This window comes from Mercenaria mercenaria, chromosome 2, assembly GCF_021730395.1.
Source record: "Mercenaria mercenaria strain notata chromosome 2, MADL_Memer_1, whole genome shotgun sequence".
Taxonomy (NCBI): Eukaryota; Metazoa; Mollusca; class Bivalvia; order Venerida; family Veneridae; genus Mercenaria; species Mercenaria mercenaria.
In genome coordinates this window covers 81,377,643-81,396,237 of record NC_069362.1, presented here as the reverse complement: position 1 = coordinate 81,396,237, position 18,595 = coordinate 81,377,643, and the positions used below count along the sequence as shown (strand labels likewise).

Below are 18,595 nucleotides of genomic sequence, written 5' to 3'. Positions count from 1 at the left end.
ACTCGAACAAGGGTCAAAATTTAACATAGTGTCATTATCAACTGAAATTCAGTATAAATTACAATAATAATAATTAAAAAAAAGTAGGACAGGTATCAGACAATGATCAAACTTTTGTAATATAGGTTAGGGTGCTGGCCAAGACTAAGCTGAATCGACCCGGGGAGCCATGAAAATTGCTCCAATGGTGTCATTGGACTCAGTGAAGGTAGTGCTTGGGTTTTCAGGACCGTCTTGACTGCTCTGACAAGTTCATATTTTGAGAATATTACCGGATTTTGACCATGACCCCTAGCCGACCGGGTTCGAACCTGACGTGGCCTCTTTTCTCTAGCTACTGGCTTGCCCTTTGCAACAAGGTATCATTTATTAAAATCGGACATCAGGTTATGAAGATATGGCTCCTCAGACAAGGACCATCTCTCTTTTTAATATATGAAGAAGTATGCATATTTTCACGAAAAATGATACATTTTGAGACCGTCCTCCGACGAAACCGCCGGCGATAAAATTATACAAGTTACATATCCTTTAAAAAATGTTTGAATTTTATTTATAAAAGTTATTTCATTAAAATATCTTGTGTTTGGAACATTCAACAATTATTTGAAGTTAATGAAAACATGGACATTTTACGTACGGAAAAGTACGGAAATACAGCTTTTTATTTTACCCTTTCACCGGTAGACGGGCGACATGCGATACGACATTATGAAAATGTCGCTTCGTATTGTCGAGTGTCACTTCGCGTGTCGTGTATCGTTTGGAATTGTCGCGCGTCGACCCTCACCCAAACCCGCGACACGCGACATACGATATGACATTTGGAAAATGTCACTTCGCGTTGTGTCGAGCGTCGTTTGTGATTATCGCATGTCGTTTGAAAATGTCGCCATCGCGTTTGCAGGATCGACACACGACAACGCGAAGTGACATCGCGACAATACGAAGTGACATAGCGACAATGCGAAACGACGCTCGACAACGCGAAGTGACATCGCGATATATCGTGCTTTTGAAAGGCGACATTTCAAAGTGGATACCGCGACATTGTCGTTTAGGATTGTCGCCGTCATTTGCGATTGTCGGGTGTCACTTCGTAATGTCGCTATGTCACTTCGCGTTGTCGTGTGTCGACCCCGCAAACGCGACGGCGACATTATAAATGGCCCCAACAGGATTCCGTAAATCCAAGCTCTATTACAACAACAAATATTTCTTCTTAGTTATTAATATGGTGACTTACTGCTTTAAAACCCATGTGGAAAATGTAAGAAATATATCAGTGGTAAATGCATTTGATCAGTTGAAAATTCTGATGAAATCCTAGATAAGTTTAAAATTAGTAATTACAAATGCCAATAGTAGAAAAACCATAACTACTGACATAAGAAACGGTTCCTTATGTCAGTAGTTATGTTTTTTCTACTATTGGCATAAAACACCCTTACGCTTAAATGACGTCACGTTAACGTGCGATGACGTCAATGTTTTTGTTGCGACCAAGAAAGAGCGCTACTATATTTTTCTACTAGTTTAGGTAAAGGGCATATTCATACGCCCTCGTGAAATTATTCCGCGGACGTATTACCTTTTCGTGTATTAATAACGTTAAAACATTGGTTTTCTTAAATAAATGACAAACGATCCTATTTTTAAACATTTGCCAGAGACATTGCTACATTTCCATTTCCATGGGAACAAATTGTGCAACACTTGTCGAAGCATGTAAGAGAGTTCACACTGAGCTTTCCTCAGGTAGACGATATTGCTACATTTTACAATATCTTGGTGGTATTCTACGGCTCATATTGTGGATACTAGTCATCCCTGGGAGTTCTATCTAAATGAAACTAGCATTTACGGATACCACTCTATCATGTTTGGAATAAAATTTCTATTAGGCCGGCTATATTACTAAAATTAATGTCAGAACATCAAATTAATTCCATGGTAAAGTTTTAATGATGATTTTATAATATGCAGTTACTTACGCAAATCAGGAAAAAATCCTCAAAAGAAATCCAAGCTAAACCCTGAAAATCAGGTGATGTTTAAGAGCGTGAAGCTTACTTTAAATTTTAATTCAAGAAAATATTGCAAATGTATGTTAAAAGAAAAAATAGTATCATTTCTTCATTCATAGGCATGCATACATAATAAAGAAGTTAAAGAAGCATCTTATGAATTTCACGGAAATATTGATGTTATCAATTAATCCACCCATCTGCAGTAAAACTTTCAATACATTTTCGTTTTAAGAATCCCTAAGAATGTTTTTTCTTTGTTTCTGACTTTGAGATACAGTAGAGGTGTTTGGCTCTGGTGTACATCAAAAGGTGATAACTTAAAATTAAGAATTGTCTGACATAAAGGTATAATCATATTCTGACATCAGGGGTGATTGAAAGCTTTCTCAGTTCTTTCTTTCTATGTTTTAGCGTCTGTATATGATTTTAGTAAACAAAGTTTGAAAAGAAAATCTGCCATATCAAAGAATTTAAAAAAATACAAAGAAAACAAAAAATGAGCTAAATATATTTGGCATTTTAACAATTTGACTGAAGTAGAGCTATATACTATTTCAAAACAAACAAATGTCAAACAAAAACTTTTATAAAGAATTTGTATAAATATGGGGTATGACACATGGCTTATCTATGAGTAATAAAGGCAGTAACAGGGGGAAATAATAATACAAGCAAAGGTATGTCACGGAGGCATCTTTTCTGCATAAAATCAAACATAACGGATTACATCTTGCTAAAGTTCCATTTTTGTCATCTCTAAATTTATCCGCGGAACTGCAACAATATTAATACTTATCCGGCTTACGACTTTAAAAGCATTTTCCTTGTCGTAAAATGTTGTTTTCACCAAAATGGTTATAAATTAATGTATTCCTGGATATCGAATTTTTAAGGCGAAAGTAATGGAACTTTTATATGTAAGTTAATTTCATAGACTAATATAATAAATGATTTCATGAGTTTATATTGTCTGGTTGGAAGACCTCTTCTCCACCTCCAATTCACACCTATATTTACACCTTCCCTGCTTCCAAATGGACAACATTTCTGTTATTACCGAGTTTCAATGCGAAGCTGTATAGGAGTCTTTGGCCTCAATATCGTAAAATGATCTAAGTCTAATGGTACCTGAAAACAATAAAATATTTTTTTTTATTTTGGAGATACACTGAAACTTCTCAAAACAGTTAGAATATATCCATAAAAACTGGAACCACCTAATACTGAACACCTTTTGTGATACAAAGGTTTCTTTTTTTCTCCCCACAAAAGAAAACCAGGACCACTCTTTAATGGAAACAGAACAACTTTATAAAACCGAACATCTACATATTAACATTAAGACATCTTGAAAACTGAACAACCGTAATAGCCATTTATGACATTTGCGCTTTATCATGACTCAGTAAATTACCTCTTGACTGGTAGCAAGCACAATCTTTAGAGTTGATGAAATAATGGGAAAGGATCAGGACTTTAAATGTATAAAAACTTCAAATAATTTTAAACTTTACATAAAAAATTAAAAGGTAAGAGTAGATTTCCCTGAAGCACAGAGTACAGTAAAAATGGCCAGAGCCTTGTATTGCAAACATTGCCTATATTTCATCAACATTAGGTAAAATAGGGTCTCTAGATGTTTAACAAAGTTTTGCTATGAGTTGACATAGTGACATAGTTTTTAATCCATCACACAATATTTGAATTGATCTAGACTTCACGAAGATAAATATTCTGACTAAATTGCATGTCGATCAAATACAAAATATTGCCTCTATAGTGCTAAGAAAGTTTTTTCTATGGTTTAATCTAGTGACCTATTTATTGACTTAGACACAAGAGTTTTAAACTTGACCCAGATTTTATATAAACAGGTAGAAAATAGGCATTAAGAGTGGTAAGAACGTTTTTCTATGTTATGACATTGTGACTTAGTTTTATATTCCAGATTATCGTATTTAAGTTTATTCTACATTGTCAAAAAAGAAATATTCTGACTAAATTTTATATAGTCAGTATGGCATCTAGAGTTTTAAGATTTTTTTTCTCTAATTTAACTTACTTACCTACATTTTAAATCTAGATGACCCAGTTTAAAACTTTACCTAGCTCTGATTAAAACAAACTTTATGACTACTTTTCATAAAGGTCAGATAAACAATTAAGGCCATGGAGTGTTAAAAAGGCATTTCAATTATTTGGCTAGGTATTGAACTGATTTCAAAGGGTACCGGTTTTTATAAAGGCAAACATCATGACCCGGTTTCATCAGATCCAGTAGAAAATATTGCCTCTAGTGTGTTAATAGTGTTTTTTTCTATGATATGTCCTCTTGACCTGGTTTTCAATCCCAGATAATCCAGTTTCAAATTGGTTGTAGATTTTATTAAGACAAATAACGGTGTTTCATAAAGACCGCCTCTAGTGAGTAAACATTGTTTTTCTTTCTATGATTTGACGAAATCACCTAGTGTTTGAGTCAAGATGAAACAGTTTCAAACTCTGCTGAAATTTTAAATGTATCCAATGGCCATCTTTCAGTAAAATATTCTATCTTTAGATATTTACTTCAAATGTATAAAATCCTGATCAAATGTATCTATAATTACTAATTATATAAAGTAAGTTTCCAAATAGAGCTACATTCATAATTAAATTTGATACAGTAACAGTTGATTGTTAAAAAACAGCCAGTTTTTTAGTGCTAGCTAGTACACACTTATACTGTGTTTCTCTTCACATATGTACTGTGTGTACTATTTTAAAGCTAATGCATAGTACTGTTTATACACAGTAATTATCTATGTTTATGATTAAATAAACTATATGAAGTAATTTTTTCATGTTTTTAATATGAAATTTGGATCTAACATACCTTTAAAATAAAAGTTTCATTACGATTTGGCTAAAAATTGGCTAAAATTGTAACTTCCATAGTCTTAACAGTGAAATTGTGAACAACGGACAGCAACGGCCGACGTCGGACGAAGACGAATTGGACACATTGTCATTAGAATAGCCCACCTTTAGCAATTTGTGCTCGAATGAGCTAAACACTCGGGTGAACAAATCATTATATAGGCCTATACAATTTCATGACGACCGTTCAATAATTTTGACAATATATGAAACACAAATTTTCTCTGACGGACAGACGAGCGGATAAAGTCAAATCTATATCTTCCATTGCATAGTGGTGACATAATAAACCAGACCTAATCACCGTCAAGCATGTTTTTCTTATTGCACATAATATAATGAAATTATGTTGAGATGGTCCCCTTGAAAAAATCGACCGTCCTAGGTGTTCACACTCCACTTCGTCTTAATTAACAAATGTCTAGTGAGCTATACACCATGTGATTTGGAAAACATTTATCACCTGTGAACCACATGTACTAACAGGTTCCACACAATGTGAAACCATTAGCCACCTGCAAGTGACTAGCAAGCTACTGGTATCTACTTAAACATGCATAAGTAGAAAGACAGTTGAATTTAAACCTCCAAATTTGTACACGTTCTTTTAGTAAAAGTCACTCCCCCATCAAGGTATGCACCATTAAACCATAAAACAAATCCACCAGACACATTTTATATGTATGTAAGATGTGTTTCTAAGTTAAGACGACAATTGTTTACCTGTGTTTTGTCACACTTCACAAATCTTATCTTCCTTAACGAATACACGAGAGCAATCTTGGCTTCGACAAGGGCTAGTCTCATACCAATACAATTTCTTGGCCCTGTTCCAAATGGTAAAAATGCTACCCCATCAGTGGCTCCTTTCTTGCTCTGAGAAAACCTGAAGTCAAATAAAACATGTATTGAAATGAAATTCTACAACAGCTAACGGTTGAACATGTTTTGTAAAAGAAAGTTACCAGCATGATGCTAGTCTATAAGGAACACTGAGAATGCGAAACTGGTACTTACAATATGTCCAAGAATGTTTGTAACAATACTGTACTTTTAGTTGAGGAATGGCTATTTCAGAGGAAACATAAGATTTAGATTTATTACCTTAAAATATTCTGTATCAATATGGCTGATATTTCACAAATAGTTACAAACTAACAGAAATCAAATTCTTTTTGCACTAAGTGTAAATCAGAATACTTATCAGGATTTACCTTGACTATTTTCACCCGTATTCATGAACAAGTAAATAAAGTAAATAAACAGTAGTTTATATGTATGGTGGTAGTGGTCCAGTGCTGTCCACCTTAACATTTAATGTCAATTTCCTAACTAGTAAAGATTATTTTCATGCCAGATATAAGCTTAATTATTTCTTGAATGTAAAGAGGAATGTCTGTTGATGCTTTTTGATGTAAGTCCGAGTCGAAACTGCTGGGTAAAATGAAAGTAGGTACTTCCTGATGTCTACCTACACGATATTAGTATTTTATCACATGCCTGATCACGTGATCATGGTTTTCCTGCATTACGGATTACCCATATCGTTTTCAATTCTTCGACTGCCTATAGACAGACTTTCAAGACAAGAGGGTCATGATGACCCTGGATCGCTCACCAGTGTAATATGAGCTACATGTTTCAAATGTCAAACTGATGATTTTTAGAAATATTTTGGAAGATTTTCCTATGTACAATCAAGTAACCCCTGGGGCGGGGCCAATTCTATCCCGAGGGTCATGATTTGAACAAAGTTTGTAGCAGTCTACTAGGCAATGTTACATATCAAATATCTAAGATCTAGGCCTTCTGGTTTATTTTTAGCAAATTTATGAAGATTTCCCTATGTACATTCAAGTAACCCCTGGGGCTGGGTCAATTTGGCCCCTAGGGGCCAAGATTTGAACAACTTTTGTAGAGGTCCTCTAGGCAATGCTTTATGTCAAATATCTAAGTTCTAGGCCTTCTGTTTTTCTAAAGAAAAGTTTAAAGATTTTTCTATGTACAATCAAGTAACCCCATGGGGCGGGGTCAATTTGACCCTGGAGGTCAAGATTTGAATAATTTTGTAGAAGTCTACTAGGAAATGCCACATGTCAAATATCTATGATCTAGGCCTTCTGGTTTATTTTTAGAAAATTTTTGAAGATTTCCCTATGTTTAAATCAAGTGACCCCTGGGGCGGGATCAATTTTGACCCTGGGGTCATGATTTGAACAACTTTAGTAGAGGTCCATTAGACAATGCTACATGTGAAATATCTAAGCTCTAGGCCTTCTGGTTTATTTTTAAAAAATGTCTGAAGATTTTCCTATGTAAAATCAAGTGACCCCTGGGGCGGGGTCAATTTTGACCCCGGGGTCATGATTTGAACAAATTTGGTAGAGGTCCACTAGGCAATGCTTCACACCAAATATCTAAGCTCTAGGGCTTCTGGTTTTTGAGAAGACGATTTTTAAAGTTTTTCCTTTCGGTTGCCATGGCAACCAGAGTTCTGAATGGAATTCAATTCTTTGCATAATTTTTGTAGAGCTTCACCCAAGGAACATTCCTGTGAAGTTTGGATGAAACTGGCCTAGCGGTTTATGAGGTGATGTCATTTAAAGTAAAAAACTTACGGACGGACGACGGACGGTGATCCATCCTAATAGCTCACCCTGAGCCTTTGGCTCTGGTGAGCTAACAAGGGTAGTCTCAAAAGAAGCGGAACTTTGGAAATGTCAATAAAATAGATGCTCTATGTTGTTATTTTTATTTAGAAATATGTAGCAGAACATGCAGTTCCGTCCAACCTATAATTATTTTAGTTCAAATAAAAACAAAAAGGTCGGGTTATATAGAAACAGTTGTTCGATTTTGGGTGTATGCGGCGCACGTTTACTTTACAAGTCCGAAACACACACGGCACTTGTGAACCTTGTATGATTCAAACTTAGCAAAATTCATAGAGCCAAACTTTTTTTTGTAGGGTTTCACGTCGCACCGACTCAATTATAGGTCATACGGCGACTTAGAGCCAAACTCAACAACTGTTTAACAATAATAACCTCAACAACTGTTTAACAATAATAACTCAATAGTACCACTACTTCTATAAGCTTCCAATGTTCCAGACTTTACACTGTGATACAGGTTTCAGATAAATAGTTAAGCAAAGTTGAAATAAAAAAAAACTATGGAAAAATAAGGAAATTCTGACTGATACCTTTCAGGATCGAAAGTTTCTGGGTCGGGGTAATTTTCCTCACTGTGGTGTATAGTCCAGACTGGTACATGTATTACAGTACCCTTTGGTATCGTAATTGCTCCAACAGTAATGTCTTCATTCGCTACCCTGTTTAGTCTAAAATGTAAACAAAAACTCTTCAATACTTGCCGAGCTTCTGTTACCATTCACCAATGTAACCACTTTGAATGTAGGGGTACCACATGATTTTTCGTATTATAACACATGGAGAATCCTGAGGCACTGACTGGTGCCTGTGCCCATTAGGTGCGAGCACCAACATATCCAAAAGGATTCCACTAATGTAATAACAAGAAATAGACATTTATGCCTTAACGCTGTTCTAGTATAAAAATGTAAGAAACTAACTAATGACTATTATGTTATACTAACTAATGAATATTATGTCCGACAATCATTTTATTTGTTTAAAACTTTTAATTATGGTTATATCGCCGTTACACCTTTACGATTCGCGCTAGACGCACATATAAAAGGTAAGTTGACAGCGTGTTATCTTGATAACACACATTTTCTCTCCTGTTAACAGCCCTTGAAAATGAAAGGCATAATAATTTTTGGTTATAAATTTTGCCTAACGAAGAAAAAACATCAAATCACTACGGTGGTCCTTTTGGACAATCGTGACTTTTTATCGAATACTAAACCGCGATGTACGATGGTACGATGACGAAAACGCGATGGTGCGATGGCACGATGATGAAACAACGATGGTACGATGGTGAAAACGTGAAGTCACGATGACGAAATCGCGATGGTACGATGGTGAAATTGCGATGTAATATCGCGTTTTCATCATCGTACCATCGCGTTTTCACCATCGTATCATCGCACCATCGCGTTTTCACCATCGTGCCATCGCGTTTTCATCATCGTACCATCGCATTATCACCATCGTGCCATCGCGTTATCACCATCGTACCATCGCGTCATCACCATCGTACCATCGCGTTATCACCATCGTGCCATCGCGTTTTCATCATCGTACCATCGCATTATCACCATCGTGCCATCGCGTTATCACCATCGTACCATCGCGTTTTCACCATAGTACCATCGCGTTATCACCATCGTACCATCGCATTATCACCATCGTACCATCGCCTTCCGGTGATCATGCGCAGTGGTACAGTATATGTGTCAGTAATAAATCTCATTTTCACATTGCACTATGTACCTTCTACATCCTAACAAGAATAACTATTACATCCACCTTTTTATTTACTTTCATGCATACATGTGGCCTTGAAGATTTTACACAGTTTTAATGAGTTAAGCACTGAACATTTTGAAAAACATTTTGCAAAACAGCAGAATCTAAATGGTAAATTTCTTCTCACAAAACACATTGAGATACATTCATCTATTGTTGACAAAAATTCAAGTGCACGGAACTACGCCTTTCTAACCGGAAGGCGATGGTACGATGGTGAAAACGCGATGGTACGATGGTGAAACCGCGAAGGTACGATGGTGATAACGCGATGGCACGATGGTGAAAACGCGATGGTAAGATGGTGAAACCGCGATGGTACGATGGTGATAACGCGATGGCACGATGGTGAAAACGCGATGGTACGATGGTGATAACACGATGGTACGATGGTGAAAACACGATGGTACGATGGTAATAACGCGATGGCACGATGGTGAAAACGCGATGGTACGATGATGAAAACGCGATGGCACGATGGTACGATGATGAAAACGCGATGGCACGATGGTGCGATGATGAAAACGCAATGGTACGATGATAAAAACGCGATATTACATCGACATTTCACCATCGTACCATCGCACCATCGCGATATCATCATCGTACCATCGCGTTTTCACCATCGTATCATCGTTGTTTCATCATCGTGCTATCGCGCCATTGCGTTTTCGTCATCGTACCATCGTGCATCGCGGTTTAGTTTTAAATAAAAAGTCACGACTGTCCAAACGGAACACCGTAAATCACCCTTTTCATCCAATATAAGGGTTAACAACATGATAATGCAATTACTGGAATACAAACCATAACTAAAGTTTTGCCAAGTCTTTGGGCACAATCATGATCAATAAGTCTGACTTGCCTACTTCAAAACATAGGAAAATTATTGCTTTAAGTAAATGCTGAGCTTTTTGCAGATGTGTCTTCTACCTGAAAAGCTTTACATTGCTTCATAAAGTAAATTAAAATATATTTGCACAGAACTAATGAGTGATAATGTTAAAATCAAACCATGCTGTTTATACTTTTGCAGCTCCTTTAGCTGTAAAATCAGACAGCCATGCTGACCGACCATTGAGAAAGGTCTATATTAGGACAAAGTTTGGTAAAATCAATCAAGACATTGTTAATGAGACACGAGGCCTAAAAGGAGTCATTTACAATCTCTTTTTATTTTATCATAAACGCTTAGTAAAAGACCGTATGTCTTCTTTTGGGGAAGACGCTTTTAATGCATTCTGTTAAAATGCTGACCCATGTGTAAGCCCAATATTTTGTCCCAGCAAACCATTTGTAACAAGAGGCCCAAATGAGCATAAATCGCGAGAAGGACCTTTAGCGTTTGACCCTGTAAGTTTTAAAGACGACTTCTGTTGTTTTGTTTTCGGAAATTTATTTGTCTAAAAAATCTCATTACATTTGAGACAGAATGATTTAGCGTAGATCAAACCTTACCATTTGTACCAAACAATCCATGTGAGAAATAGTTTTTGTCAAATATTGAAGTTCAAGAAATACTCTGCTGTTTTTATTTTGACAATTTTATCAGTATACTCATATATTAAAAACAACAACAAATATTTACTAGATCAAAGGGATTGTCTGTTTGCCCTTGCTTCTAACTAGGTTTGGTGAAAATCCTTTAAGCAGTTTATTAAACTAGTAGCATAGTTTCTGACCTTAGGTGCCCCACTTTTGAACTCCACCTAGATTTCATACAGACAAACATTCTGACAAAGATCTATAATGATCAAGTTGAAAAAGTTGCCTCTAAAGTGTTAAAAAAAGATTTTTCTATGATTTGACCTGATGACATAATTTATTGTCCGATGTACCCAGTTACAAATTTATCCTGCATATAAAACAAACAAACATTCCAACCAAGTGTCATGAAGCTCGAGTAAAAATGTGTTAACAATGTCCTTCTACGATCTGACCCAGTGACCTTGTATTTAACCTAGATAAATTAAAGAACCTAGATAATCCAGTTTCAAACCTAACCTAGATTTAAAAGAGACAAGATCAAAAAGAAAATGTAGTCTCTAGAGTGTAAACAAAGTTTTCTATGATTTCACCTGGTGACCTACTTTAAGACCTCAGATAACCGGGTTTTGATCCTGAACTTTATTTCACAAAGATAAACTTTCTGGCATTTTTTTCATGAAGATGAACTGGAAATGTTGTCTCTAGAGTGTTAACAAGGTTTTCCTATAATTTGACATAAAAACCTAGTTTTTGACCTTAGGTAATCCAATTTCACATTTGTTGCATACTTCACGGAGACAAACATTCTGACTAAGACTTATAATGATGTGGCATCTAGAGTGTTAACAATGTTTGTCTATGTTTTGATTTTTCAATTTTGTTGCTTTTTTGCCATGTCTGTTTCATATTCGGTTAGGCCCTACGTGAAACAGAACTGATTTCATTGTGCGAGATCAATTAAAGAACTGCTTTTGACTGAAAATTCAAATTCACGGTAATATATATTTGCCAGAAAATGCTAAAATTCCCCACACCCATTCTCTGTAGGACCAATGTGGAATTTTGCACCCTTTGTTTTGATGGAATATGCACCAAAAGTCTTAAGCTAAGATATAAATGAATTAAACAGAGTGACTTGATACTTTCAAAGGGGTCAGGTGGAACCATTTGAACAAACTTGAGAGAGAACCTTACAAATATGCTACAGACCACGTCTGGTCATGATCCATTAATTGGTTCATGAGAAGAAGTTGTTTAAATGTTTCTATTTTTCAAAAATAAAGCCATTTGAAAAAAAAGATGACCACGCATGGCTGCTACAGACCATTATCGGTGAAGATCTACAAACTGATTCATGAGACGAAGCAGTCGGATGGTATTTCTATTTTTAGCTCTCACGGCCCCTAAAAAGGGCCAAGCGGAACCATATGAACAAAATTCCGCAAGGATAATTCTGACCATGTGTGCCGAAGATTCATCATGTGGTTCATCAGAAGAAATCATTTAAGGTAACAGATGGCTGACACAATGGCATCACTATGGCTGAACCTGAACCAAAGGGTGAATTAAAAATGTCAAAGAGGTCTATGCACAGATGTTACAGGCAAATCAAACCGTTTATAAGACGTTTCTCTCTACTGTAAAAGCAGTAACTTCGAGAGTTTAATTTTTGCTAAATTCTCTAGGTCAACTGTCTCGTGAAAACTAATCCTCTCGTAAATATTTACCATAAGCGTAATGCCAGTATTTATAAATATACATTTTTACAAGTGTCGTATAGGGCAATATAAATTTAAACTGAATAGAGAAAACACGTATATGTTTAGAACTTGTCTACAGGTAACGCATTACGATGTGAAAAGTTTACGGACACCGGTTTATTGGAAAGCCGACACAAAGATTTATTTTCTCAATCTCACGAATATAAAACTTCGCAAACAGATTCAATGTTTCAAATTCGTTTAATTCTCACCCAGCAAAAATATGTGCTTTTACGGTAAGTGTTGAGCTCTGTAGGCCCGTATGTGCACTGGGACAGATCCATTTGAAAGCACTTGAGAATCTGTTTATTTTAAACAATGTAAAAAAGGTGTGAAAAAAGAAATGACACTTTCAGGAAATAAGCAATAAAGTAAATAAATGTTCATAATTCAACAGATAGTGGAAGAGGATTTATTTCAGAGTCGTGCTTAACTTTTAACTGAAATTTTAACTAAAAGTAAATGAAAGTAAAGATCAGTAGTATACTATCACTAGATGTCAACATGTCTGTGTGTTATTACCGTATCAACTTCTGTGCGTGTCCCGTGAAAAAGTTAAAAGCCATAAAATGTACATTTACGTAGTCGTATGCGCTGTAATTATATCCACCGTCATCTGCATTGAATCACTTTTGAATGATTGTTATATGTATGTAATAACGATTCACAGACCATGAGGAAGTAATTGTTGATAGGGTCATGCTGTGATGCAGTTGCATTTTGTACAAAATTCTACCATCCTTATTCGATATTCTACAAAAACGGCATTCCCTCATCAAGCTGTATGAAAGAATTTAATCAATACACATATTTGCACTAAACAAGTGTCTGTAGCTGAAAATAACATAATTTCTATGCAGGCTCCTGTCTCACTTGATGTTTCTAGTTAAAAGCGAAATAAAATAGGTGGAACTCAATAGAAAACTTACCGATTACAATGAAAATCATATCACCCGCCCTTATTTATCCACTTTTCTGCAACAAAACCTACATCGGCACAGTGTTAGAATCATTGCTTCTGTGAAATTTATGGCATGTCTGAGTCTGGCCAGGGTATATGTAAATCAGATCCAAAATGTGATCTTTGGGGTGTTAACAAGGGTCTTCTATGATCTGACTTGACCTAATTTCAGTGAGATAAACATTCTAACAACATTTCATGTATATCAGGTACAAATTGTGGCTTCAAGAGTGTTAAAAACGTTTTTCTACCATTTGATCTTGTGACTTAGTTTATATTACGAGCTGTCATAGTGTCAAAAACTGGTCTGACATTTCATTTAGGTAAACATTCTGACTAAGTTTCATTCAGATTAAGCTATAATTGTGACACTTATAGTGTTAACAGTTAACGACGAGCTTACTCACCTTAGGCACTGTATGCTCATGTTAATTAAAATGTATCTATATAGACTCTTACCTGTTTAGTGGAGGATAAAATCTGAGCACTTCATTGATGAACTGATCCATGTACTTCAATTTACCAATATTCTCATAATCTGGAACGTCCTAACATTTAAACAACAAAAAAAAAGTAAAAGAGTGCCCCACTTTACATGCTGCATGGTGAACTTGGTAGATACCCATTAGAAATCATTATTAAAAGTAGGGTTATTAAATTCTGGAGTAAACTAATTTCTGGAAACCAAAATAAGATATCTAAAATCTGTTATGACAATATGCTAAATTCCAACGCTAATTTTAAATGGCTTAAATTTGTCACAGATATTCTGAATTCAACGGGAAACGCATACATTTGGATATATCAAAACACAATCAACCATAGATATATTGATAAAACTGTAAAGCGTACCCTTCTTGACCAATTTCTCCAAAAATGGAATAGCCAACTTACAAACTCATCAAAAGGCATCAATTATAGAATCTTTAAAACTGAAGTTAAACTTGAACCTTACTTAACCATATTGCCTAGCCACTTGCGTCTTTCGTTTTTTTCACTTCAGAACTGGTAACCATAAACTACCTGTTGAAACAGGACGATGGCACACCTCCTAAGTTCCACATGAAGACAGGAAGTGTACTTTGTGTCCGTTGAATGAAATCGGCGACGAATTTTATTACCTGTTCAAATGTCCCCTCTTTAAGCTAGCGAGAGCCCGTTTTATTCCCAAAAAGTATTATAAAAGACCCAATGTCCCGAAGTTTAAGGAACTATTCTCATTGGAATAGGCACATCTGCTTACAAATATTATCTTTATGATGCGACTAATAATGAGACAGTTCAGAAGATAAAATGACTTTAAGAGTACCACTCCCACGAAAACTAGAAAGTCGTGCTTTCCGTGCTAGACCGAAAGTTATTAGATTATTTTCACACGCTATAGAAATTTTGTCAAAGACGCTTTGGAGATTTAAATTCCGCTATCTATTAAAGTCCCATCATGTTTCAAAGAATTTAGAATTACAAGAGACTATATTTTCTATAAGATTAACTGTACACCATTATAAATACTTACAATACAAACGTAGCCATTATGGAATTTTCATTACTATTACTCAATCAATAGCTAGCGTCTACGATGAAAATAAAAGAAGAAATAAAACTAAATAAATATACTGGACAATGTTACCTTACAACTTTGATTAACTTCGTTGCTTTAGTTATTTTTCCTCTATGTAGATGAGTTAAAAGAACACCACTGTCCCCATATATATATATATGAATTGTATTTTAAATATTGTATAACACCTTGTCTGTCCGAAAAAATTTTTTGAATACTATTATGTCTATTGTAATACACTCCCACAGTCTAAAGAATTTTTTGATCATGTTGTTACTATTATGTAACCTGATTGCAAATAAAATTGATTGTTGTTGTTGTTAAAAAAAACTGTTATATATGTTATACCAGGCTACAAAAAGACGTTTTCTTAGTACAAAAAGACGTTTTCTTAGTACAGCAGAAGTTATTAACAAATAAATTTAGGCATTAAACTGGAAGTTCTTACATTGTTAAGCCATGGTTTTGCTTCAAAAATCAAACTTGAAATAAGAATTATTTAAAGACAACTATTAGCACTATGACAATGAAAGAAACTAATCTAAAGGTCCTTTACATTTTATCTATTACAAGAACATTACTATTCTTTCTTCCTTTTTCAAAAACCATAGAGTGAAAGCTCTAACCAAACCTACCTGTCCTACATGCTTTTGCACTTCTTCGTAAAGTTTTGCATCAACATCTGGATGTAAAGCTAGTGCATACGCCGAGTACCGCAGCAGACTAGCAGTGGTTTCAAATCCCCCCAGGAAGAAAGAAAATGCCTGACCATTTATCTCATCGTCATTCAATCCTAAACATAAATAAATCATTAGCATAAATAAAGTAGATAGTAGACATACAACTATAATTTACAAAACAGATATTTACAAGTAAAACATTTATCTCTCGTTTCTTAACATCAAATCAATGTAAGACATGGGGTCTGGTTGTATATTATTTGTTGTTTGTTTTGGGTTTAACGCCGTTTTTCAACAGTACTTCAGTCATGTAACTGCGGGCAGTTAACCTAACCAGTCTTCCTGAATTCTGTACCAGTACAAACCTGTTCTCCGCAAGTAACTGCCAACTTCCCCACATGAATCAGAGGTAGAGGACTAATGATTTCAGACACAATGTCGTTTATCAAATAGTCACGAAGAACATACGCCCCGCCCGAGGATTGAACTCACGACCCCGCAATCCGTAGACCAACGCTCTTACCTAGGTCTGAAGATATTGAGACAGACAAAAAATTTTGTTTCAGTATAAATCTTATCGATTGTTTCGACTTGCTTGTATTTCAGTTATACTTCACCACTAATCTAGGAATTACATACTTTCTACTTTAAGTGTTTTGTGACTACTGGAAACTCCACTGGAAAATGTAGATTCATTATGAATGTATTCCTCTTTTGATTCATGAAACTCTGCATTCATCAGCATTTGTAGAAAGTCTACCCTGCTCTGAAAGGTAAGAAATTACTTAAGTGTATTTGATTTTTAAAGTTAGAATTCAACAGAAAATATGTAACTATTATTATGTTTACCTAACAGTTATTATGTATTAAGTTTAAAATAGTACACAATACTTTTTCATAACCATTTCATGGGCTGTATTTGTTATATAAACAGTGCAAATGGGAACATATCTGTTACGATGTATATTCTAGCTTATAAAACCAATCATACTCAACTGCACCTGACACTGGAAGGAAAGAAACTCTTGTTATGGTTAATTTAAGGGAAATAACTCTGGTGTGAATATTTAGAGTCTAATAGGAAAAGCTGAAATGCATCCTCTAGTTAGTACAAACATTTGACAGAGATATCAGTAAACATTTAAACCAAACTAAGAGGCTGATTTTAACAATGTCTGCAGGGAAGCAGCTATATACAAACATTCACACGCAGTCTGACTAACCAGTTGTCAAGAGATATGGCTTTGAAAGGGCAAAATTTGCAATTCTGGGTTATTAAAGGGCAAATACTCTGGTCGTACTAATTTAATTTTCAAAATATGTGCAAGGTAGTAACTTTTTGTGAATACAAACGCAATAAGTGTGACTAACAGTTGCTTAGATATGACTACGTAAGGACGGACAGTTGGGTAGAAAGGCGCACGGAAAATATACCAAAACTATATTCTTCCGCTGTTCACAGGGTACGAATAATTGAGCATCTTGTGCGAGTGAACCGCCTCAGTAGCCTAGTGGTCCGCTTCGAGAGCGGGAGGTCGTGGGTTTGATCCCCGGCCGCGTCATACATACCAAAGACGTAAACAAGAGGGCCAAAATGGCCCTATATCGCTCACCTGTTATCATTGCACTTAAGGACAAGGTCAAAAAATCATAATCAAGATCAATCAAAAAAATTATGAGTAAATATAGTTGAAATTTTCTTAAAGACTTCAAATAAGATTATTTTCAAATCAGGCCGGTAGTTTCATGCCCTAATGATTACATCAGAGGAGGATAGGAGCAAAATTTTGACTGATGAAGCCCAAAGGACAGGAACAACAAAGGGAAGAAATTAAAAATAAAAGTTCTCAGAAAAAATATCTAAGTCCAAAGGACGGGAACAACAAAGGGAAGAATTTAACCAAAAAGGAAAAAAAATCTTACAAGGTACAGATATGTCAAAATACACCTATATGGCCAATAATAAAAAAGTTACTAAGTAAGCTATTTATAGTAACATAAAAGGGAAGTAATTGAAAAATACTATTGTAAGTCAACAAAAGAAGGATCTGCCAAATAAAAACAAGAGCACTGCAATCGACGCAAATGCAGAGCAGTATACACATAAAACAAAGTCATATGACCTTTGACCCCTAAATGTGACCTTGACCTTGAAGTGAGCCATCCGAAATATGCGCTCTGCACATCATTTCGATGAGGTGAACATTTGTGTCAAGATTCTTTGAAATCCTTCAAGGGGTTCAAGAGTTACAGAGTGGAAGGGAAATTGCTAACCAACAGACATACAGACAGACGTACACCGAGGCAATAACATAATATGTCCCTTCGTAAAAAGGAATCGAGATCTTATGGTGATACAAGTTGTGTGCATGTTCGGTTAAAAGCAAAACCTTAAATGAAGCTGCTATTGTACAGACAAGGTCAAAATAGTTAATTTTGGCCCTTTCAGTGGCCATAACTCTGGAACCAATAATGGGATCTGGCCGGTTGAAGAAAGGAACCAAGACCTTCCTGTGACACAAGTTTTGTGCAAGTCTGATTAAATTCAAATCATAAATGAAGCTGCTATTGTGCAGACAAGGTCAAAATAGCTAATTTTGGCCCTATCAGGGGCCATAACTCTGGAACCCATAAAGGAATCTGGCCAGTTCAAGAAAGGAACCAAGGTCTTATGGTGATACAAGCTGTGTGCAAGTTTGGTTAAAATCAAATCATAAATGAAGCTGCTATAGTGCA

At 35.5% G+C, this 18,595-nt stretch overlaps 1 protein-coding gene across 1 annotated transcript in view; it reads right to left on the bottom strand.

The window, feature by feature from the left end:
- Window positions 1–825: 825 nt before the first annotated feature.
- LOC123564413 (cytochrome P450 3A25-like) overlaps window positions 826–18,595 on the bottom strand; it is a 45,615-nt gene continuing 27,845 nt past the window's right edge. The window contains exons 9-14 of the mRNA XM_053537053.1: window positions 16,499–16,625; window positions 15,815–15,972; window positions 14,078–14,166; window positions 8,155–8,292; window positions 5,673–5,835; window positions 826–3,158 (exon numbers count right to left, since the gene is read on the bottom strand). Coding sequence (XP_053393028.1) covers window positions 3,084–3,158; window positions 5,673–5,835; window positions 8,155–8,292; window positions 14,078–14,166; window positions 15,815–15,972; window positions 16,499–16,625 — 750 coding nt within the window. The 3' untranslated portion in view covers window positions 826–3,083. The remainder of the gene's footprint in view (window positions 3,159–5,672; window positions 5,836–8,154; window positions 8,293–14,077; window positions 14,167–15,814; window positions 15,973–16,498; window positions 16,626–18,595) is intronic.